General features: G+C 57.6%; 1 protein-coding gene across 5 annotated transcripts in view; it reads left to right on the plus strand.

Moving 5' to 3' along the window:
• Window positions 1-85: 85 nt before the first annotated feature.
• The window catches only part of CTTN (cortactin), a 29429-nt gene continuing 5717 nt past the window's right edge, over window positions 86-23797 (plus strand). For 2 of the 5 annotated variants that reach the window (XM_037011426.2, XM_037011431.2), the window contains exons 1-12: window positions 3926-4024; window positions 5923-6009; window positions 6143-6216; window positions 8023-8152; window positions 10513-10623; window positions 11328-11382; window positions 12178-12288; window positions 13627-13737; window positions 14225-14335; window positions 16582-16637; window positions 18961-19030; window positions 19697-19845. In XM_037011426.2, the coding sequence (XP_036867321.2) occupies window positions 5923-6009; window positions 6143-6216; window positions 8023-8152; window positions 10513-10623; window positions 11328-11382; window positions 12178-12288; window positions 13627-13737; window positions 14225-14335; window positions 16582-16637; window positions 18961-19030; window positions 19697-19845 (1065 nt within the window). In that variant the 5' untranslated portion in view covers window positions 3926-4024. Of the gene's footprint in view, window positions 195-3718; window positions 3755-3925; window positions 4025-5922; window positions 6010-6142; window positions 6217-8022; window positions 8153-10512; window positions 10624-11327; window positions 11383-12177; window positions 12289-13626; window positions 13738-14224; window positions 14336-15192; window positions 15304-16581; window positions 16638-18960; window positions 19031-19696; window positions 19846-23797 lie in introns of those variants that run through there. The other 3 variants (XM_073217281.1, XM_037011427.2, XM_037011430.2) reach the window with 3 other exon arrangements.

A 23797-nucleotide genomic window follows, 5' to 3' on the forward strand; every position in this document is an offset into this window, starting at 1 on the left:
GGTCACGACGGGTGGGCCGGGAAGGGGTGCGGGAGCCGCGCCCGGGCGCTGGGCGGGGCGAGCTGCCGGGGGCGGGGCCTCTCGGGCCGGATGCGGCTCCGCCCCCGCCCGCGGAGCCGGAAGTGGACCGGGCTGCGGGGAGCTGCGGGCGCCGCGGAGCCGGGGCCGAGCGGGCGGGACCGACCCCGGCGGCGGTGAGCGCGCGCGGCCTCCCGGGCTCGGAGCGCCGGCCTCTCTCCTGCGCTCCCGGGCGCCGCCGGCCCGGAACGGGAAGGAAGTGGCGGCCGCTGCGGCTCCGCCGCTCTTCCGCTCGCGGTTTCGGGCGCCGCGGGGGCGCAGGCGGGGCTTCCCCGGGCCGGCGCGGCGGGGCCGGGGCCTGGGGAGAGGGGCGGGGTCGGGGGCCGGGCGCTGGGTCCGTGAGGAGGGGGCCCGGGGCCCGAGGTGGGGGGGAGGGCCCGCAGGAGGGGGTCCTCGGCCCGCGGCGGGGGTGCCCGGGCTTTTAGGGCGCTGGAGGCGGAGGGTCGCCGAGGGGCCAGCCTCGGGCGGGGGGGCGGGCGGGGCTCTTCCCGCCGCGGCTCCTCCGCCCGCACCTACCGGGGCGAGTGGTTGGGGGGTTGCAATCAGGTCAGTGGAAATGCGGCGTCGCGCCGCCGCAGCTGGTCCCGAGGCTCTGAGTTCGGAGCTGCCCCTCCGCAGGGCGTGCTGGACTCTCCGGAAAGGCGCTCCGGGTTCCTGCTGCTTCTCTTCCGACCGCCAGAGAATTACGGGAGCTCGGGCCCCCGCTGGAGGGTCTGGGTGGGCCGGCGTCCGCACGCGTCGCCCCGTGGACGACTCCCTACCGCCCGCGGGCGCCCCGCCGGGTGGTGCCCGCGCCCGTCGGCCCGCGGTGCTGTGTCAGGTTAACCGCGTGGCCCGGCCTCCAGGCGGGCTGCACAGGGCTGCGGGCCGCGGAGGCCCCCCCCGCCCCTGCCTCCATTCCCGTGCGTGACCGCGGGTGAGTCACCGCTCCGGCGCGTTGCGGCCATCCTGGCTGACTCTCCCCCTGGTGGGAAAGGTGGTCCCAGATACTCCGGGAGCAAGGAGGAGGCCTCAGGGCGACGTTCGGCCACCCGATAACAAAGAGGAGGGGATGCAGAGTTGTGTTTTGATATTCTGCCGCCGGGTAACTGGAAGCTTCCCTCTCGCTATAGCTGACTTTTGAGTTGGAGCATTTTGCTGGATTTAACTTCTAAAATACTTTTAGGTGAATGTAATTGGTGATTCAGACCTTTGGTCGTGCCGTGCAGTACAGGGTGGGTGCTCAGGAAGTGCATGGCTGAGGGAGTGAATCACTGAGCCTGGGTATTGCCTTCCGTTGCCGTGTGCCAATGTCCTGGGGCAGCCGGCAGCCAGGGCAGCCAGCTGGGAGGTGGGCTGGTGGGTCCCCGCGGAGGTCTGGTCTTTCACCTCTTGTCATTGTGTGGCCCAGAGCAAACCGTGAGTCCCTGCCCAGGAGGTGATGGGGGGGTGCCTTTGAGTAATTGCATAGGGAGGGGCCTCCTGATTTCTATTTGGCTGCTCAGATACCTTTGTGTTGCTTTGGTTTTCTGCTACCCTGGAGATAGTGAGGCGAATGGGAAGCTAGGTCTCCATAGGTAATTTTATCCCATCTTCTAAAACATTCTCCTCAGGAGGGACTTTTTCACTGGGTTTATATGGCAGTTGGAGAATACTGCCCACTTGTGCAGTCTGATCTGTACGTGTGACATGTGCAAGGAAGGTTTGCTGTCAGTAGTGCTGGACAGAGGCAGCATCTTCTTTTAAACTTTTTTGGTAATAACTATTGAGACACGATTCACATACCGTGTCAACTCACCCATTCAGATGGCACAATTTGATAGTGGTTAGTATATTCACAGAGTTGTGCAACCACCACCACAGTCAATTTTAGATTAGTTTTATCACCTCAAGAAGAAACCTAGTTTCCCTCGCCCCCCAATGCTAGGTTCCCGTAATCTACCTTTTTTTCTATAGATTTGCCAGTTCTGGACATTTCATATAAGTGGGACTGGGTAATATGTGGTCTTCATTGTCTGACTTCATTAACTTAGCAGAATGCTTTCAAGAGTATGTTGTATCTTGTATCAGGACTTCACTCCATTTTATTGCTGAATAATATTTAATTGTGTGGATAGACCACATTGTGTGTCTGTTAACATTCATGCTTTCACTTTTTAGCTATCATGAACAATGCTGCTAGGAGCATTCCTGTACAATTTTTTGTGCAGACATGTGTTTTTAATTGTCTCGAGCATACTGCTGGGTGTGGAATTGCTGGGTCATGTGGTCATTTTGCATTCCTGCCATTAATATAAGAGGATTCTGATTTCTCCACACCCTCATCAGACTTGTTCCTGTGTTTTTTCTTTTAGCCATCTTAGGAGTGGAATGGTATCTCCTTGCGGTTTTGATTTCCATTTCCTTGATGGTCAGTGACACCGAGCGTCTCTTCATGAGCTCCTTAGCCATCTGTGTATCTTCTTTGGAGAAAAGTCCATTCAAATCTTTGGCCCATTTTAAAATGTGGTTGATTGTTCTTTTTTATTAGTGAGTTGCAAGAGTTCTTAGTGTATTTTGCATATCTGATTTGAAAACAGTCTCGCCCATTCTGTCCGTTGTTCTCTCTTCCTTGATGGTGTCATTTGAAGCGCTGAGTTTTACATTTTGTCCGGTTCACCTGCTTTTCCTCTTCTCTCTTGCGCTTTTGGTGTCACATCTAAGAACTACGCTAAATTCAAGGTTAGGAACATCTACGCCTTTTTTTCTTCTAAGAATTTAATAGTTTTAGCTCATACATGTAGGTCTTTGATCCATTTTTGAGTTAATTTTTGTGTATGGTGTCAGGTAGGAGTCCAGAGGCATTATCTTTGGGTCCTCCAAAAAATACCCTATCTTTTAAGATTTTAGTTATTTATGTGACCTTTTTTTTCTTTTAATTTAAAATTTTGAGAGCATAGTAAATTATTGTAGATTTGAGCATATCAGTAGCTGCCTTTGGGAAGATTTTTATGGATGCTTGCTGATTCCAGCAGTCACGTCACGTCAGTCCCCAGCATGTACTAAGCAACCGACAGAAGTTAGGATTTCCAACAGGGACTGGTGAGAGGGAAGGAGCGTCAGTAGGTCAGGGCCCACAGACGAACCTGAGGATCGGGATCGCCAGCGGAGGCCACGCCTCTAGTTCCCGATGGGTGACAAGCCGCATGCTGACCCCAGTAGCGTGTGCCTGTGACTGGCTCGTTCTGGGAAACAAGGGGATTGCCACCTGCTCTGTGATGTGATGTCTGGCAATGCAGTGGCCAGTTGAGGCTGTCGGGTGGCCCTAGGGGGAAGGTGGTGAGTTGGTGGCTTGGGAAATTGGAGTCTGGATCGTCGTGATCCTGCCCGCAGTCCGCTTCCCGTGCTCTTCCCGTCACACCCCGAGAGCCCAAGAGCAGGCCTCGCACTGCTGTTTTCTCCCAATCACACTGTGATCCCTTCAGGGAGTGTTCTTGTGTTATTTCTTTAAAAAAAAAAAAGCTCCTAGTAATGTTGTAATTTAGACTAAGTAAAAATGGAAACTTAACAGGAATATAGCAAACAGGAAATGTATGTTGGCAGTTGAGGCAAGGATTTCTGTTTGCATTAAGAAGAAAGTTCATACAGCTATAAATCTTTTGAAACTTCTAATTTTTCATAGCTTCTCAGAGTGTCTGCAAATCTGTGGAGGCTTCCGGTTAGTAAAATGCATGTCTCCCCCCCTTTGTTCAGATTCCTTTACAAAACCTTGTTATGTTTGGGGGGTTTCAGGGGTGCTCTGGGAGGATCTCCCACAGAAGGATGTGTGCCCAGAGTGCCCGCCGAGACAGATAGCCTGCTGGGCTTTACACCCTTCATCTTTTCACAGGCGGAGGCTCCCCCCGCGAATGCCTGGCAGTACCTTGTGGGGCTCCTGTGTTTTAAACCGAGTTTTGTGAGCACCTTTCATCTTCAGCTGGAAAGAAAGGTTTGTGCCTTTGACATTCTGATACATTCTCTCCCCTGGGCAGCCAGGTGGGTTCTGTAGCAGGGACAGGGAGGGTGAGGGGGCTCTGGGTTTACAGAGATAGGGACTGTCATTTTCTGGGAGGGAACTTAGTTTGAGGAAAATGAAGGCAGGTTTCCAGTGTTTCCTGTGGCTTGGAGGGGATTCCAAACGCTGGCGTGGCAGGGCGGGCGTCTGTGTCCGCCTGGCAGTAGCGCGGCCCAGCCTCTTGGCCTGTCCCTGGAAGGCGGGAGGAGCCACGGGCAGGGCCTCAGGAGGCCTGAGGAAGCCCTCACCTGCAGCTGATGGGGCTGGCTGGCTTCCAGAAAGATCAGTGAAGACTGGGCTGTGCTTTCCCTGAAAAAGTAACAGCCATCTTCACCGTTGCTTCGAGGGGCGGTGTCCCTCTGGCCTCCCACTGAGACCCCTGTCCTCCGGGAGGAGCAGTTCCTCAGTGGATGGAACTGCAGGCAGCTGAAGCCCCACAGACGGGAAGTCCCCCTTCTGGGACATGGTGCTGTGGGGCAGAGACTGGGGGCAATCACTGAGCCTTGGGGCAGCTGTGTGTTCAGTTGTATGTGGGCGCAGGGGGCAGGGACACCTGGCTGGGCCTCTGCGGGCCGTGTGTGGTCTGCTCTCCACAGTCAAGCCCAGGCAGGTTGTACCTGGGAAGTCCTGCTGTGCTTTGGGGCACCTAAGCAGAGGGCAGTGAGGTCCAGGGTGGCTTCCACAGGACGCTGCGGGACCTGCCCCACCTGGTGGCGAACGGTTGCCCGCCCAGGTAATGGTGGCAGGAGTTGCATCGGGAAGTTTGAGTTTGAGGGCACTGTGCCCTGATTCATCCCTCACCACCTCGAATTTGAACTTGAGAACCAGAGGGGCTGGCGGGGGCGGGTGGAGGTGGGAGATTCCCGGGCCGACAAAGGACCTCTGCCCTAAGCTGAGCCATAGACGCACCAGTGCGGACCGCAGAAGGCGTGAACTGGGCACCCTCAGTTCCGACACCTGGATGGAGCATCTGGTTGATCGAGTTAAAGTAATCTCAGTTTTTTTCTCCCAGTCACATTTCCTGACCCATATAAAATTCTGTTAGTTCTTTTGTGGAAAACGAATCAATTCTTTTCATAGTTTTCCTTTGAAACCTGTAAAGGTTAGATTTTACCTTGGTGATTAGGAAAAGAATTCTCTTGTGCGGGTGTGAAGCTGGATCGTCTTTCTTTGTCCTGGATCCCACCTAAAAGTCTGGGGAGGGAAGCTGGTGGCCGTGTGCAGTGGCCTAACGCAGGAAAAGTCAGCCCCCTGCCTGCGGCGTGTTCCCCCAGAGTGTGAGCGGGGCAGGCCTCTGATAAATCACCTGAAGCACTCGTTGAATTGTCAGAGTCCAGGTTGTGAAAATATGTTACTTTCCAGTAAGTACCTGAAACCCAAGTGGGTGGTACTCTTTCTTTTAATTGCAATAAAGTGCACGTGATATAAAGTTTACCACTGGTGATGTTTCATACATTCACAATGCCGAGTGGCCCAAAATGAGTGCCTTCTTGCTGGGCGACACTGTTGTTCCAGACTTGGTGGAATCGTGACAGGCTTGTATGGAATGAAGTAAGTGCACACGTGACTCTTGTTTTCTAGAAAATTCCCTCACTTGAATTGCAGCCAGAGTACTTCTGGTGTTTTTCTGAAGCTGTTTGACAGCAGCATTAGAACTGTGCCACTGCGTTCCTTGAGCTTCCACTGTCGCCCCCGCAGCACAGGGGTCACGGGGACCATGGGGTCCTTGTGTTCCCCAGAGGGGTGGTCGGGCAGAGGGCCGGCCTCCTGGCCTCTGAGCGCGGCGCTCCCGGGTGGTCCCGGCCCTCCCTAACCCAGCGCCACCCTTGCAGATGTGGAAAGCGTCGGCGGGCCACGCCGTGTCCATCGCCCAGGACGATGGGGGAGCTGACGACTGGGAGACCGACCCCGACTTTGTGGTAGGAGCCCGGGAGCCCCGTCTCCTTCGCTGTGCTTCCCCAGAGGCCGTTCCCCTGGTTCCTGTGTCTGGGTGACCCCCTGCAGTTTCACGGCCCAGGCTGTGGGGCTTACCGGTTTATTTTTCTATTTCAGAACGATGTAAGCGAAAAAGAACAGAGATGGGGGGCCAAGACCGTGAAGGGGTCCGGGCACCAGGAGCACATCAAGTGAGAGGCCTGCTTAGTTCTGGTGTGAGACTGACTTTCTGAGGGACGGGGGTGTGTACGGCAGGGGCGCCTGCCCTCCTGACCGACCTGTGCAGCGCTTGTGTGTGTGGGGACTGCCTCTGTCTTACCTCGCGACCGGATACTGACACAGCGGCTGAATGTGAGGAGGTGTGCGCACGCTGACGTGTGTGTGTGTGTGTCTGTGTCACCTGATGCTCAGTAGCCTGAAAACTCCCATGGCGAGTGGCTTTTGTCCTTAGCGTTCTAGAGTTTGCTCTTCAGTCCCTAGGTTTTCACTGGGAGACAGTGACCCCCCCTTTTCTCCAGACTTCCAAGGTGAGGTCTGGAACACCTTGGGCCTTAAACCAACACTGCCTTAGTTTTATTTTTTACTCTGACTTTATGGTTTTATCACTGTCGGTTGGGTACATCGAGCCGACTTCCAAGCCCCTGTTCTCCGGGAAAGCCCCAAAGAGGAGAAGCGAGGGAAGCGTGTCGTGGTTCCTGGCGTGGTGCTATCTGGCACCGCCAGCTCGGCACACTGCTTCCTCACCCACAAGGGGAGATAAGGAGCACGTGAAATGGGCTCAGCCTCCTTGTCTAGGCCCTGCAGCTTCGGAGCGCAGCCCGGTCCCTCTCTGTGTAGTGGTGTCACCCACGGGGCGGCCTGCTCGGCCGTTTGCAGAGTTTGTCTTACTTGACCCCGGTATTCCTGCAGTGCAGTGAAGCTGTTCTTGGCTGAGAAAGACGCAGCCATTCAGAAAAGTAGGGTGGGTGTTGGGGACACAGGTGTTCATCCCCCGACTTACTGAGCCACAGCCTCCACAGAAGCCACAAGAATGGAAGGGGCCCCGGCCCTGCCGGGGGAGGACCTGGAACCAGCCGACCCCAGCCTGGCAAGCCTTGGCTCGTTTGAGCAGGGTCAGGCCGGCCCCCGGATCCTCTCCTCATCGCTCCCCTCCTCTGTGGCCTGGCAGCGCACCGAGGGGGTGGGTGGGGCAGCGCGTGGCCTCTGGAGCGGTCGGGAGGTCTGAGTGAGGACACGCAGGGAGCAGGACAGTCTTGGTGCCCGTGTCCCTCAGGCTTGTAGGGGCAGAGGCTTCCTTCCCCTGCCCGTAGGGGCTTGGGTGGCATCCACGCCTGGTTGTTTTACAGCCACACTGCTGGCACTGTCCAGAAAGGCCCCTCGGCAGGCGGTCTCGATGCTGCTCGGGGGCCTTCTGGCAGTGACAGCTCGTAGAGGTTTGCTGACCTGCCACATTCTGGCCACATCTGATTTGTGTCACCATTCCGAGGTCAAAGTAAGAAATGGCCTTAGATCATATGTTCCGAAAGTGTTCGTTTTACCTTTGAACATGTAACAGGCTGGGGTGCTTCCCACACATGTCCTGTGTCGCTGACCTTCCACCAGTGGCCTCGGGTATCTGGGGCACGGGATGGTTGGCTTGTCCTGTGTCTCGGGCTGGCGTTACAGAACTGGCCCTGACTCGGTTCTCTGGTAAAATCAAGGACTTCTCATGAAATGTATGAAGTTCACATTTCAGTGCAGCTGCTTTTAGGGGGCTTGGGGTGATTCATTGTACATGTTCAGATTAGTTCTTTTTCCCATTGAACTTGACTCTGAGAGCTGCCCAAGTAGACAGACCAGCTGGTAGAATAATGAGGAAGTGTAGTGAAGACAGGGGTCCGGGAGGCGCCGGGTAACGAGACCGTGCAGATCTCCCCAGGTAGCGCCCGTCCTTACTGTCCCAGAGGGCGGGGCGCGCGTCTGTTCCCTGTGTCCCTGATGACTCTCTTCCCTCCAAGCATACACAAGCTGCGAGAGAATGTTTTCCAAGAACACCAGTCCCTCAAGGAGAAGGAACTCGAAACAGGGCCAAAAGCCTCCCATGGCTATGGAGGGAAGTTCGGCGTGGAACAGGACCGGATGGACAAGGTGAGTGCCGCCTGCTGTGGGCAGGCTCCTGGCACTGCCTGGGCTTGCAGAGCGGGCACTCGGGCCTTTTCCTCAGATGAGACGCTTCGAGTCGGTGTTGGGGAGCATGTTCCAGAGTCGTCCCCTGCCGATGGCCCTTGCTCATATGCGCCCCCGCCTCTCAGAAGCCTGTTAAGGTTGTCAGGGTTGCTGGTGAGTAGGTGGTATGTAGGGAGGCCCAAGGGGGAACAGGGCTCCCGGAGGCCAGCGCCAACCAGCAGGGAGTCCAGGGCTTCTCGGCCCCAGGCGCTGGTGTCACCGTTGCCTGCAGTTGAGCCTGCAGCCCACCCGTACCAGCTGCAGAGCCAACCAGGACTGAGGGCCCCTCGTGTCACACCACTGGGGCCAGTTCAGCCAGCGGGCGTGCTCGTGCACCAGGGACCTTCGGTGGGCGGCCTGGCACTCACTGGGGGGCCTGCCCTGGTAGAGCTGGGACGGCCACGTCCACGGGGCAAGGTGTGGAGCGAGCTCGTCGCTGTGTGACCCCACTCCCTTCAGCGCTGTCCCCCTCAGAGAAGGGAGCGTGTTGCCCGGGAGGCAGTGTGCTTGCCTGGTTCTCCCCTGAGGCTGGTTTCCTCGTGCCCGGTCCTGGGGGCTGTGCCCCCTGCCTGGGTACCGTGAGCCTGTTCCGACCCAGCGGATGCAGAGGGAAAGATCAGCTCGTGCCAGGTTCTGGTCTGTAATTCCAGACCTGTCCCCTCGTGCCCAGATGGGACTCTGTCCCAGTGTGCCTCGCCACTCTGTTGCCATAGGGCAGACACATGTGAGCCAATGGGTACCCCAGCCCAGGTCTGAAATTAGCCTAGAGTTGGACAGAGAGCAAGCGCAGGACAGATGGACATTCCCGGTGGGACTGGGTCACTCCCAGAAACGGCTTGACGGGGGCAGCGGGGAGCAGAATGATCTTCAGGCTCCAAATGGCCTGGGGGCTCTCAGTCCTGCAGGGACCCCGCGTGTTTGGGGCAGTGACGGAGAAGCCTTGGCCACCCGCAAGCCAAGCCTGTGCTTCCAGAGTGCTGCAGACTAAAGCAGACAGAAATTGATAATGAATTTGGGCCCCCGGCTCTGGGTTGGACAAATAACAGTTGCGGAAACCAGTGAACCTGTGTCAAGGCAGAGCGTGACCAGGACAGGATGCCGCTGTCATCGCCGGCCTCTCGGCCATCTCCGTTCTCTATGGGGGAATGTCACTCCTGGCGCTCGGAGCTCAGGCCTTTGCCGTCCAGGAGCGCCCCTGCCCCCGGAGCCTCCCTCCTGCCCTGCCGGCCTTGGCTGCCTCCGCCTGTCCCTCTCACCCCTTCAGCCAGATGGGCATCCCTGCAGGTCCTCGGAAAGAGCTGCTGCTTTCTCACTGGGATGTGGGAACGGTGGCTGCTTTGAGTGACCTCCGAGTGTCAGTGACCGTGTTGACCTTGAGCCCTAAGCCCACTCTTTTGTGAGGTTCTGGACAAAGTGGAGAGGGCGGCGGCACTGGGGCACCCGCTGGCGGAGGCCTGGAGGGGCGCGCGTCTCCGCCTTGCCCTGCCCAGGTCACAGGTCGGTCAGGTGTCATCCCCGCTGTCTGTGAAGGGGCCGTGGCCACTGTCCACGGTGGTGACGGATCCTGGGAGCCCGGTGCTCAGCTCTGAGTGGGGCCTGCCAGGCTGGGCAGGGCTGAGGCCACAGGTGTCTGGCTAGTGAGTGTGCTGAGCTCTGGGCTGTGGGGACGACCCTGGCGTATGTAAGGCATATGTGCAGCTGCCCTGGAAGCTCTGCTTACAGAAAGCTGGGGTGTCGTGTGTCCCAAGGCCATGGTCACTGACCGTGCAGGGGCGAGTGTGGGAGGACGCCCAGGGCGTGTGGCCTTGGGCAGAGGTGGCTGAAGCTGCTTCCTCAGGACCTTGGTGCTGGAGAGGCTGGGGGGAGATGGGGCCTGTGCTGGCTGGGCGCACGCCCAGTGCCGGGTGACTGTGAGTATGCGCTGTAACGGAAGCACGGTGTCTGTGTCTCAGCCTGGTAGAAACGTCCCGGTTGCAGGGGCACGCAGCACAGGGCCGCCTCACTCGGGCAGAGTGGCTGCCCGCCAGCCCCCCTGGGGAGCTCACGTGCTGCGCTGCGGGCAGCTGGCTCTGGCTGCTGGACGCGGCTGGCCTCGCAGTCTCTGCTTCCCGCCCAGTCACGCAGCGGGGCAGAGCCTGAGGCTGGGAGGCAGGGGTGCCCACCCCGCCTGGCGCCACCGTCCCCCGGGACTCACGTCCCTGCTCAGTGTGCCTCACCGGGGGCCCCTGGCGCTGCCCATGAGGAGGCCCAGGGTCTGACTCTTCACTTTGTCCCTGCCCCAGTCGGCCGTCGGCCACGAGTACCAGTCGAAGCTTTCCAAGCACTGCTCACAGGTCGACTCCGTCCGGGGGTTCGGAGGCAAGTTCGGCGTCCAGGTGGACAGAGTTGACCAGGTGAGTGATGTGTCACAGAGCCAGGGCCCGGGGAGGGCAGGGGCCCACCCCCTCTCAGTCCCACCTCATTGCTGACATCGGCGGGCTGCCAGGTGTCCTCTGGAACTGTGGGGAGGGCACCCTGGCTGGGGGACTCACCGGTGCTCTGAGGTGCTGGGCTGGGTGCTGGCGTGAGAACAGGGATGTATAAGGGCCTTTCACCACTTGCTGTGGAAATCCCCATCTGATGGGCCAGATGGTGTAGATTTGCCCAAGAATGTGCCAGTGTGACTGTTTCCACCCACCCTCCCTGTGTGGGTGTCCCCAACAGGCAGTGCTCGGCAGTTCCCAGGGCCACGCTTAGTGTCCAGATACTGTGGCGCCCCTGGGCGCCAGCCTGTGCTAACTCTGACTGGGGCAGTTGGACCTTTGTTTTCTATCATGGCGGCGGAGAGCCTGCATTTTGGAGTCAGCCCTCAGCCATGTTCTGGCTTTCCCAGTGTGCCGTGATATCAGCCACATTAGCCACGGTTCCACACGGAACTGCATGCAGTGCAGATTCAAACACCAGAGCTTTGCGTGTTAACTGGACCCATACATGGCTTAGGAGATCAGAGGTCAAAAAAATGGCATGGTTGGCGTTTTTACTAACTGCATGCACATCGTGGAGTTGGGTGAGCAGCTGTGGGGGCGGTTACAGGCGTGCCCCCTTTTCTGTCTTGCAGTCCGCTGTAGGCTTCGAGTACCAGGGCAAGACCGAGAAACACGCCTCACAGAAAGGTAGGAAGGAGGTGCAGATGTGCAGGCCCCGGGGAGAGCGTGCCGTCACTTGAGGGCTCCTGGGGATGGGGGCCGCCTCGGGGGGCACTGTGCTCTCCCGCCTGCAGGCCGTGTGTCAGTGGGGCCCGTCAGGCAGCACCCGGCTCCGGCACCTCGGGTCACTGGGGCCTCTGTCCCGAGCAGCAGTACCCCCGGAAGAGCCCGCACCCTGACTTTGTTGGCAAAAGCTTACTTTCCCCACGGGTGACACCGGGGCCACTGGGGCGACTGATGTTTTCCTGACGCACGGGGCTGGCTGGCCCTCGCTAAGTCATCCGGTCTCACAAAGCCTTTGTCAGCAGATGAAAGTGTGTCAGTTCCTCCCGGCGCTCCGTGCGCTTCTGCAACCTGTTTGCACCTGCCTCCTGGAGGTCAAGTGACCAGGGAGCCGGCGCTCGGCCTGCTCTGCCTGGCATGGACGTGTTGGAGGGGCAGCATCTTTTCCAGAAAGGGTTTTTAGCTGCATAGCTTTCTTCATGTGCTGACCAGTTAATTTTCCGAATGGGAATGCAGCTCCTTGCTGCCGTCGTGAAAAAATGCCCTGTGGCCATTGAAAGAGACCAGGCTGCAAGCGCGCATGTTGTAGACTGAGTCTGTCCCTTGTGTGTCACAGCGGGTGGCTTGCTGTGCATCCTAAAACGTGTGCCTGATCTCCCAGTGAGCTGTCACCCCAAACGGTTTTGTTGCTCAGTTTAACTGAGGTGGCAGTTGAGTCTGTCACTGGGCTCCTTGGCTGACGGTTGCCTGTCTCCTCAGACTACTCGAGTGGCTTCGGTGGCAAGTACGGTGTGCAGGCCGACCGGGTGGACAAGAGCGCAGTGGGCTTCGACTACCAGGGCAAGACCGAGAAGCACGAGTCGCAGAAAGGTCTGCCCGCAGCCCGCCCCCCGGGCGGCTCCCGCGTGGGCTCCTCGTCCCCGTCTCCTTCCTCTGCAGCCATGAGCTGGGAGACTCCCCTGTGCAGACGGTCACGCCCCACCTGCACGGTTGTTGCGGCGTGAAGTGTGTGGAGGGTCCCGTCTCTAGTGCGGCGCAGGGCGGTTGTGGGCACCTGCTGGCCCTCGTGCGGGGATCCCCTGGAATGGGAGCTCAGAGTATTTCCAACTGCTGAGGTTAAAAGTCAGCCTCGGCGAGTTGTCTTGTCCCTGGATTTTATATGCCCAAGTGATTATTCAAAAGAATGAATTCTTAGAAATGGCATTGCTGGTCAAAGGACACTGAATTTGAAACTTTGGCAGGCACTGCCAGGGTGGCCTTCGCAGCCGAACCTACTTTCCCCATGCTGCGGCATCCCCTGGGGCCCGACGGCTTACTGCGGACGCCACGGACGGGTGGCGCCTCCGTATTGCTTATCTAACCTCTTTTCGGCCTGAACGTTTAAGTTTTTAAAATAAATGCCGACATTTAAAAACTGAGAGCTCACACATGAAAAAATAATCCAGATTTCTTTAAAAAACAGAACTAAGAGGCCACCAGTGTCCCAGTTCTTCCCCAAGGGCCTGGCCCAGCCCTGCCACCCTCCTCGAGGCCACGTGCCTGGCCGGCTGCGCGGGGTCACCCCAGCTGCCTCTCCCTTCACCTGGAACGAGCTCTAGTCCTTTGCCCAGCATGCAGGGACCTGCCGTGCGTTCCTCCCTGGTGCGATGGCCCTGCAGGGACTCAGGCTGCCTCTGGGAGGTCGGGGAGCATGGGCTGCAGAGCCTGGGGCGCCCCTGGGTCTCCCTGGAAGCCCCGGGCCTCCCTGTGAGGGACACTTCGTGTCCTGCCCCACTAATGTATCCGTGGTGGAGCCTTGCTTTAGTGTGAAAATCACTAAGTGGATGGCGCTCATACCTCTGGCAGGTGCTGCATCTTGGCCCTGCTGCTCTGGAGGCGCTGCGGGCGCACCTCTGCTTGCTCTAGTTGATGAAGCGGAGAGACCCCCTCCTGACCTCAGGAGCTTTATGGGAGACTTACTTCATGCTGCCCTTTGGGATGAAGGAAAGATGCTACAGTTACTAATCTGCTGTTTATTACTCTTTGTTATTAACTACCACTTACAAGTAGTATTTTGAAATACTCCCCATGTTAGGGTCCTGTAGCAAGCCTGAAGGGTTTTTGTCGCTTTAGTCGGGTGCTGGAAGTGCTTTCTTAAGGGCGGTTGAGTGCATGGCGTGCTCACTGGGGCCGGGGCCGGGGCGTGAACAGTGCTGTCTCTGTGCCTAGATTACTCCAGGGGTTTCGGCGGCAAGTACGGGATCGACAAGGACAAGGTGGACAAGAGTGCGGTCGGTTTTGAGTATCAAGGCAAAACGGAGAAGCACGAGTCCCAAACAGGTGTCTTCCCTTGACCTTATCCCCCGGCCAGGGAGTCTTAGGCGGCAGGTGGGAGCAGAACAGAGATGGACAGGCAAGACGTGACCAAGCCCTTAGAGTGGGCGTCTCTTGAGTTAAACACGGAGCTTTACAACAGCAGGTCCAGAAACACAGCCATTAAGTACAAACCATGTCTTTACGCTCTCTGGCTCTGACGTCCACCATGTGGCTTGTGAAAGTGCCGAGATTGTGCCACGTCATTTGTAAAGCACCTCATATGGTGCATGCTCAGAGCTGCTGCGTGGTCTTGCCCGTCTAGTCGCAGTCCCAGGGTGAGCAGCAGGCTCCTTGCCGGGGTGTGAGCAGGTCCTCTCAGCTTCACCAGACGTCTGTGGGGGAGAGGATGGGTTTGGCGAGTTGTGTGTTTAGCTGCGTTGAAAGCATGCTTTCTCCCTGTTACCCAGGCTGCCCGCTAATGCTGGACTGTGGCCTTTTGTTGTCCATGTAGACTACGTGAAAGGGTTTGGAGGAAAATTTGGTGTCCAGACAGACCGACAAGACAAATGTGCCCTGGGCTGGGGTCACCAGGAGAGGCTGCAGCTGCATGGATCCCAGAAAGGTGTGTTCACGGGGCGGGTCACCCTCACTGCCGCCGGGCCGCTGGCACCCGTGGGTCCGCTGATGTGCCCGTCCCTGCTGTGCTTCTGTAGCAGCGTTGTTTGGTCTTCGCTGTTTGAGGTCGTCCTCTGCCTCCCAGTTGTGACTAACTCTTCGTCTCTGTGGCGGCCAGCTGCCCCCGCCCGTGGGAGGGCTGCCCCAGCAAGGCTGCTGGCCTCGTCTGTGCCAGGAAGCGCGGTCACGGCCGGTAGCCTTGCCAGGAAGGCTGTTCCCTGCCCTCGTGCCCAGAAAGGGGGGCGGTGCCCACAGGCTGAATTCGTTGATAAAGTGCCCTACGGTTTATGAAAGCAGATTCCACTGCCGTTCTATGAGAAGGGAACCCCATCCCCAGGAAAGTGGGGTGCGGGGTGGGAGGACCTCTGAGTCGGACCCAGACCCCCACCCACTTGTCCTTCCCGCCCGCATAGTGGGAAGTGGGGGCGGGCGGGGACTGATAGCTGCCATGATGTATGATGTGTCTCTTTCTCTGCATGCGCAGAGATGCGTTCTCTTGTCTGCAGCGTGGGTAGGAGCCTAGGATGAAACCCCAAAGCATGGAGTGCCTTGATGGAATTGTCTTAAGTACAGTTCCTGACCTGTCTGCAGACCTTGGCTGCGATGTGCAGATTCTAAGTCTGTGCTGTGGCCTGGGAGCCCCGCGGCGGCGGTCTGGGCCCGGGAGCCGGCCCGCTGGCTCTGAGCCCGGCCGGGCCCTTGCTCAGCTCAGTGACATGTCTGACTCTCGCACATGCTCACACGATTCTAACTGAACTGTGTTTCCTCTCTTGGTTGTTTTCTCTGTCGCTTGTGGATTTTCAGATTATAAGACTGGTTTCGGAGGCAGATTTGGTGTTCAGTCCGAGAGGCAGGACTCCTGTGCTGTGGGGTTTGATTACCAGGAGAGACTGGCCAAGCACGAGTCCCAGCAAGGCACAGTTGCTCACCAGCCCCCACCTGCTGCCCCCTGCCCTCCCCGCCCAGTGCAGCCACTTCTAGCACAGACTTCGGGGGCTCCACCTTCCGAGTCTCCCACTGGCACTGGTCAGGGGCTCTTGGGCATCTCAACCCAGGGTCATTGCTCTATGTGGTCACCCCGTCTCCCCATTCACTTTCCCCCCATAACCTCTGGGGTTCATGTTTGGTGAAACACGGTGGCGGTTTGTCAGGGGCTTCAGTCTGATCCCATAACATGGCTCCTTTCTGGACCGGGGAGCCTCTGGCCTCCCAGCAAACCTGCGCAGGAGCTCATCACGGCTGCTGCGTGGAGCTGAGTGAGCCACCGCCCGGCCTCCAGGGCGAGCCGAGACGTCCAGAGGCTGGTGGCCACGAGGGGCCCCGGGCGCCCCTGCTCTCTGGGGTTCCATTTCATTTGTGGTGGTGTTTTTTGAGGGGTGGGAGATGTTTTTTGTTTGCTTCTGTTTTTGGTAACACCATCTATGTATAACTTCTCCACACAGAGCCGAACAGTATACACGCAGCTGAGGAGGGACGGGGGGTTCTAGGTGTGCCCCGGGAGCCTGAGTGGCGAGTGCGTTTTTCCTTAGAGCAGTTACTTGAATACCATCAAAATTCAGACGTGGCGGTCAGGGCCTGGAGATGCCCCTGGGACTAGAGCAGTGACCTGGCCGTGCAGGGCAGAGCTCAGGCTTTCAGGCCTCGAGTCAGGACTTGGGGGCGAGTTCAGACGAGGGAGGCACACACCTTGGGCTGAGCTGGCAGGCGCGTGGAGATGGACTGTTTGGGCCGTCAGCACGCGTGCCGGTGGCACTGTCACCTAGGTCTGTGCTGCTGTGACCCAGGTACTGGCTGGGCTTCCCCTGTGGACTGTTTTTTCTCTTCAAAAGCAAGGGAGAACCTGTGATGGGGCCTCTTTGGTGCTCAGTGGGGCAGGAGCACGGGGTGGCGGGGACCAGCCGCCGTGCTGGCAGAAGCCTGTGCTATGGAAGTGGCGCATTGCCAGAGGCCCGCACTGGGCCCTCTTCGGCTCACTGCCTGCCAGCCCGCCTGCACCCCTCTGTCCCTCGGGAGAGCACTGGGAGTACGCACAGCCTCTTTCCTGCCTGCACGCAGACTCCTCGTTGCTGGCTCTCATTTCCTTTCGCTCGGGGTGCATTTCCTTGGGGTGTCCAGGGTCTGTTAGCATGCGTGTGCTGTTGGGACCACACTGCCCCAGCCTGAGAGTAAGTGCTGTGTTCTGCCATGTTTCAGACTACGCCAAAGGATTCGGTGGAAAATACGGGGTGCAGAAGGACCGGATGGATAAGGTAAGTCCCCAGACGCAGGCTTTGTGGTTTCTGCGGACGGGCCAGGTTCACGGCTTGGGGCATCTGGCTGTGCCGTGATGGGCTCGGGGGCACGCAGCTCCTGTTTCAGGTGCACGAACACCGGATGATGTTTCCCGCATGGCCAGGCCTCGGCTAAAGTATCACAGCCGGGTTGTGTCCCTGCCTGTTCTGTCCCTGGGGGCTCCTGGCCAGGCAGGCTAGTGCCTGGCCACCGTTGGGACCCAGACATTTAGACTCCAAGGCCAACCCGAGCCTTTGGGATGCACGGCTATTTGAATTTGAAGTGATTAGCAGTGAGCCAGAGAGGAAGTTGAGTTCCTTGGCGCCCCTGGCTGAGTGAGGGGAGCTCAGCAAGCGCTCAGGGCCCGGGGCCCACGGATGGCATCCCCTGGAGCTGGACCCTAACCACGGGCTGCCCTTTGGGTGTTGCCATGGAAACACTTGTTTCTCTCACCAGGGACTCTCGTTTTCGATTGGTCACACAGTCCCAGGGAGTCAGGCTAAGATGCCAGGTTGCTTTTCTGGCCCACAGTCCAACCACGGCAGAGTGTAGGCTTAGGGGCATCACCTGCACTGGGGCTCCGTGTGCTCCTGGCCCCTCAGCCAGCGGAGCAGAGGCGGTCCTGCGGGTCCTGTGCCTGTGGTCATGGGTGGCAGGGTGGCCCTCAGAGCCCTTACGCTTCCCTCCGGGTCACAGTCGGCCGCACAGATGGTTGTCACCCCGGGGACTCCTCCATGTGACCGTGCGCAGGCTGGGAGCGAGTGGCAGGGCCCAGGCTCAGGCTGTGGGGTCATGAGGGAGGTGCACACCTGAGCTCAGTTTTGAGGGGGTTGTGGGTCTTGGCCAGGAAATGGGACACCGAGACTGTAGGGGACGGGGACACCAAGAGACTGTGCAGAGGACGGTACTACTGCTGGACAGTCGGGTGGACGGCAGGTGGTGGGCGCCGGGAGGGGTCGTGGGCCAGCTGGATGCAGAGTCACCCCAGACGCAGCAGGGAGGCGTTGGGGAAATGCCAGTGTCCACCATTGCCCCCTCCCTGGCTCTGGGCAGGCAGGAGCTCTGGGGCAGTGGGAAGTGAGGGTGCTAGGGATTGTTCTGGAAAGAGGAGGCAGGCCTGGGGCAGTGCTGGTGGGGCCGGGAGCCCGGGAGTGGGAGAGGGTTTGGTCAGAGCAGCTAAGCAGTTGCCCTCGGAGATGAGGCGGGGGTGCCAGGTGCCTCTGGGCATGGAAGGGTGGCGGGCTGTTGGGTGACTGCCAGAGAAGCATGGGGCTGTGGGGGAAGGTGGGGCAGCCCGCCCCCAGAGTGCTGACCAGGGCTCCGCGCGGTGGTCAGCCAGAGCCTCGGGGAGGCGTGCTGCTCACGTGGGCTGGAACCAGGTCGACTTCGGTCACACGCCTGCTTGGGCACCTCTCCCCTGGTTTTAAGTGTCAGAAAAGCAGTGTCTGTCCTGAGCCCAGGTGTGTTTTACTAGAAGTGTTTGCTCACCATGGAACTGGGGGTGGCTGGTGGGCTCCAGGCTCCTGCCAGTGTGCAGCTGAGTCAGCCTGTAAGTGGCAGTCACTGCTGTCACTTCACTCGGACAGAGTTGGGTCCCCTACCAAAGAAGGTGTGATCTCGCTGGTGGGGTGACGTGGGTGCTTAGGCCAGGTGAGACCAGGGGATGTTCCCAGTGTGTCCTCTCTGGGCCCCTGTGAACACTTAGGCCTCTCTCGGGGCTGAGGGGGGCTGGAGAAGAACAGAGTTGGTTCAGGACTACGCAGATGGGGGGTGTTTTGGGGGTTTGTTCCAGCTGTATGTTCTTGGAGGAGTTTTATCAAATTTGAGAGGAAGGCACAGTGATTTTCCACACCCCTGCCCCCCGTGCACAGTCTCCCGTTACCCACACGCCCACCAGACGGCATGCGTGTCGCAGCCCGTGAGTCCTCTCTGATGCGTCGTCACCCTCTAGAGTCCCCAGGGTCCGTCAGGGCCACCCGGATGGTGTCTGTTCTGTGGTTGGGTGGAACCCACCATTCTGAGGCCTCATACTCCATCGTTCACTGCCCAGAAAGTGCTCTGTGCTCCGCCCGTCACCCCCACGACCCCAGGGTATCTCTGCTCTGACTCATGTGGTCACCAGCCGATGGGTATCAGCTCCTCATGCCTCCGTCACTTTGCCAGCCAAGGTGGCCGTGAAACCTGTGGGCTCTCTGGCTGGTTCTTCTGGAATCGAGGGCAGGCGTTCATCTGCAGGCAGAAACCGTCACAGGGTGTGCAGGAGAAAAGTGCTCTCCTAACTTCCCTTCCATCTCTGGGCAGAATGCTTCCACCTTTGAGGATGTTTCCAAGGTGGCCTCCGCTTACCAGAAGACCGTCCCTGTTGAAGCAGGTGAGTCCTAGCAGCCCCCCCGCCCCGGGCTTTCCCAGGAAGGCATTCCATGCCTCCCGGTGTCCCAGGAGAGTGCTGCGGGCAAGAGGGAGGCTGCAAGCAGAAGGAGACGCATGTGAGCTTAGCCTTTGCCGGGATCACCCCGAGGGCCCTTGTGGCACGGCTACTTTTGGTTTTCTGGGCATGACTTGACGGACCCATCTGGGCAAGAGCCAGACTGGGCCGGGCCGTAGCGTGCCCCCTGGGACCGCAGACAGGGATGCTTCGGAAAGACCAGCCCCACTGCAGACTCGGGTAATGGCAGCAGCCCCCTTCCCTGTGCAGGGGTGTTTGCTCCTCTGCCGTATCACGTGAGGGAGGAAGCGATGCACCTCCAGGGCTGAGGGTCGCCTCCAGTCGGTGCTTCATCCCGGGCATCCTTCGGGGCTGCTGGCCCCTGCCCCTGGGCACGCAGTGGCGAGGAGTGCAGTGCTGTTTGTCATGTAAAGCTGCTCCAGACGCAAGGCTCGTGGCACTCGTCTGCCTCGTGCGTCCTGCTGGGCGGTCAGTAGCCAGGTGGGCCCAGAGACCGCCAGGCGGGGCTGAGCCAGCAGCAGGGCCAAGTGCCCGGCTGCCGGGAGATGGAGGGCTTCTGGCATCACATGTCATCTCCCCTCCCCTCTGCAGCGAACAGCAAAGCAAGCCACATCAGAGCCAACTTCGAAAACCTCGCGAAGGAGAGAGAGCAGGGGGGCAGGCGGAAGGCGGAGGCGGAGCGAGCCCAGCGGACGGCAAAGGGGCAGCAGGGGCAGCAGGCGGCGCACGGACAGCTGGACGTGAGTGGGCCCTCTCCTTCCCTGAGGCGTGGCGGGAAACACCCGGACCCCCGTCTAGGGCTGTGCTCCTGGGACCCCTGCCTCCAGCCAGCTGCCCGTCCGTGTCTGCACCGCGCTGCTGCCGTCCTCCCTGTGCTGGGCTGCGTCCAGCGCGTCCACAGCAGTCCCCGATCGGCCATCACCCTCCGGGGAGGGCTGGAGATCCAGGAGTCCCCCCAGGAGGAGCGGCGCTGCCCCCGCAGGCTGGGTCTGCCACCGATCCGCGTGGCCTTGGGACTGTTTTCCCATGCGTGGAGGCGGGAGCCAGAGGGCTGAGGGGGGCACAGCCTCTCCTTCCTGCGGGTTCTGGAGGTGTTGAGTCTGGCGGCCCCGGCCCCTCACCACCTGCTCACCCTTAGCCTGCGGCCTCTGGTTCTCATGCATGGAGTGGGGGTGGGAGGACCACGGCCTTCCGGGGTAGGTGCGGAGTAGAATCTGGAATGACATGTCGGAAATTGTTTTCTGGACCGTAAACCTCTGACTCGGGGCGCTTCTTCCCCCCACTCAGTGGCCAGGGCTCCAAGAACTTCCATCAGGGGAGAATGGACGGTGGAGAGAGTTAATGTGTGATAGGTAGAAAATGCCGCGACCCGATCTGCCGTTTACTTTTGTCCGTCCTGCACCGTGAGTAGCTGGTTAGTTCTTGCAGCTCAGCACACCGGTGCACACGCTGACAGGCGCTTCCCCACAGCCTGTCGTCTTCCTGGTAAATGAATACCGTCCTCATTTTATGCCTTGGGATTTTAGGCCCTGCTGCCTGGGTGCCGTCAGCTCCCAAGAGGTGCAGCACCTCGGGCGGCTTGAGGGGAGACGCCTTTGGCCACCGATGGGGTTCTCTCACTGCCACTTCTGCTTGCCTGTCCCATTTCAGCCCCACCACCCCTCTTGCCCGGCCACATGGTGGGCGGTGCTCCGGCTCCGGGCTGCTCACCTGAGTCTGGGTGGCAGGGAGGGCGCGCTCTGGGCCACCTGCTGCAGAGCCACAGGCCTTGACTCTGCAGTGCTGGTAGCTTGCGCAGAGAAGGCATTTCTCTGTGCCCAGCTAGCTTGCGGAGGGACTGTTGCAGACCCTTGTAAAGTGACTGGTGTAAATGGGCAGCCTCGTGTCCCCGTGTAGTGAGCAGCAGGCTGGGGCTCCGGAGGCCCCCGCTTAGCCAGCCCCTCCTGGAAGTGCTTTCCTGCCTTGGGTGCTTCAGACAGGCGGTTCCAGGCCACGTGTGAACTTGTGACTGTCCTGGTGTGGGTCAGGCAAAGCCACACGGGTGTCACAGCTGTGCTTAGGTCTCAGGAGCCGGGACAGTTTTCTTAACAACAAGATGACAGCAGTGCCACCCCGGTTAGGGAGGTGGCCTAGGGGGCTGGAGGGAGGGGAGGGTGTCACTTCATTCTGCCGCCGCCTCACCTGGGTCCTGGGCACACCCCTCACCTGCCCTGGAACCTCTGATCCCTCAGCTGGAGAAAAACCCAGCCTGGGGCTGTCAGTGCTAGAGTCCTGGGGCTGCCGTATCAAAGTACCACAATCCTAGGGGCTGCAGACCAGCATCTGCTATTTCCCAGCTCGAGGGTGGAGTCCTGAAGGGCGTGCTCCTCTGGTCCCCGCTCAGGGCTCTGGGGGAGGGTCTGTTCCCGCCTCCCTGGCGCCTAGAGGCACCGGCGCTCCTGGGCCCGTGGCCGTCTGCCATCATGCCTGTCGTCGTGTCTCGAACTCAGTCTCACCTACTTGTCTCTCTCGGACAGGACCCAGGGATTCCCTGAGCCATGGGGTAGTCCGTACCAGGTCCTTCATTTCTTTTGGTATCATTAATGTACAATTACATGAGCAACATTGTGGTTACTAGACTCCCCCTATTATCAAGTCCCCCCCTACAAACCCCATTATAGTCACTGTCCATCAGCGTAGTAAGATGCTATAGAGTCACTACTTCTCTGTGTTGTACTGCCCTCCCCGTGCCCCTTCCCAACTACATTATGTCTGCTAATCATAATGCCCCTTTTTCCCCCCTTATCCCTCCCTCCCCCCAACCCTCCCCAGTCCCTTTCCCTTTGGTACTTGTTAGTCCATTCTTGGGTTCTGTGAGTCTGGAGTTGTTTTGTTCCTTCGGTTTTTGCTTTGTTCTTATACTCCACAAATGAGTGATATCAATTGATATTTGTCTTTCTCCACCTGGCTTATTTCACTGAGCATAATACCCTCCAGCTCCATCCATGTTGTTGCAAATGGTAGGATCTGTTTTCTTCTTATGGCTGCATAATATTCCATTGTGTATATGTACCACATCTTCTTTATCCATTCATCTACTGATGGACACTTAGGTTGCTTCCATTTCTTGGCTATTATAAATCGTGCAGCGATAAACATAGGGGTGCATCTGTCTTTTTCAAACTGGAGTGTTGCATCCTTAGGGTAAATTCCTAGAAGTGGAATTCCTGGGTCAAATGGTATTCCTATTTTGAGTTTTTTGAGGAACCTCCATACTGCTTTCCACAATGGTTGACCTAATTTACATTCCCACCAGCAGTGTAGGAGGGTTCCCCTTTCTCCACATCCTCACCAGCATTTTTTTGTTTTTTGTTGTTTGTCTTTTGGATGGTGGCCATCCTAACTTGTGTGAGGTGATAATCTCATTGTGGTTTTAATTTGCATTTCTCTGATGATTAGGGATGTGGAGCATCTTTTCATGTGCCTGTTGGCCATCTGAATTTCTTTGGAGAAGTGTCTGTTCAGATACTCACCCATTTTTTAATTGGATTATTTGCTTTTTGTTTGTGGAGGTACATGAGCTCTATATATATTTTGGATGTCGACCCTTTATCGGATCTGTCATTTATGAATATATTCTCCCATACTGTGGGATACCTTTTGTTCTACTGATGGTGTCCTTTGCTGTACAGAAGCTTTTCAGCTTGTTATAGTCCCACTTGTTCATTTTTGCTTTCGATTGCTTTGCCCGGGGAGATATGTTCATGAAGAAGTCACTCATGTTTATGTCTAAGAGATTTTTGCCTATGTTTTCTCCTAAGAGTTTTATGGTCTCATGATTTACATTCAGGTCTTTGATCCATTTCAAATTTACTTTTGTGTATGGGGTTAGACAGTGATCCAGTTTCATTCTCCTACATGTAGCTGTGCAGTTTTGCCAACACCATCTGTTGAAGAGACTGTCATTTCCCCATTGTATATCCATGGCTCCTTTATTGTATATTAACTGACCATATATGTTTGGGTTAATATCTGGACTCTAGTCTGTTCCACTGGTCTGTGGGTCTGTTCTTGTCCCGATACCAATTGTCTTGATTACTGTGGCTTTGTAGTAGAGCTTGAAGTTGGGGAGCTTAATCTCCCAGCTTTATTCTTCCTTCTCAGGATTCCTTTGACTATTTGGGGTCTTTGTTGGTCTTTTAGAACTATTTGTTCCAGTTTGTCGAAGAATGCTGTCAGTAATTTGATAGGGATTGCATTGAATCTGTAGATTGCTTTAGGCAGGGTGGCCATTTTGACGATATTAATTCTTCCTAGCCATGAGCATGGGATGAGTTTCCATCTGTTAGTGTCCTCTTTAATTTCTTTTAAGAGTGTCTTGTAGTTTTCAGGGTAATGGTCTTTCACTTCCTTGGTTAGGTTTATTCCTAGGTATTTTATTCTTTTTGACGCAGTTGTGAATGGAGTTGTTCTCCTGATTTCTCTTTCTGCTAGTTCATCATTAATGTGTAGGAAAGCAACAGATTTCTGTGTATTAATTTTGTATCCTGCAACTTTGCCGCAGGTCCCTCATTTGTTCCCATATGTCTCCGTCCCTTTGCCCTTTGCAAGGTCATGCATTCGTGGGATCTGAGGATGGGGATGTTAGCCTCTTGGAGGGGCCATTCTGTCCACCACAGTCCACCCTCTGGCTGCAAAGATCCATGTCCACCC

Source organism: Manis javanica, chromosome 11 (assembly GCF_040802235.1).
Source record: "Manis javanica isolate MJ-LG chromosome 11, MJ_LKY, whole genome shotgun sequence".
Taxonomy (NCBI): Eukaryota; Metazoa; Chordata; class Mammalia; order Pholidota; family Manidae; genus Manis; species Manis javanica.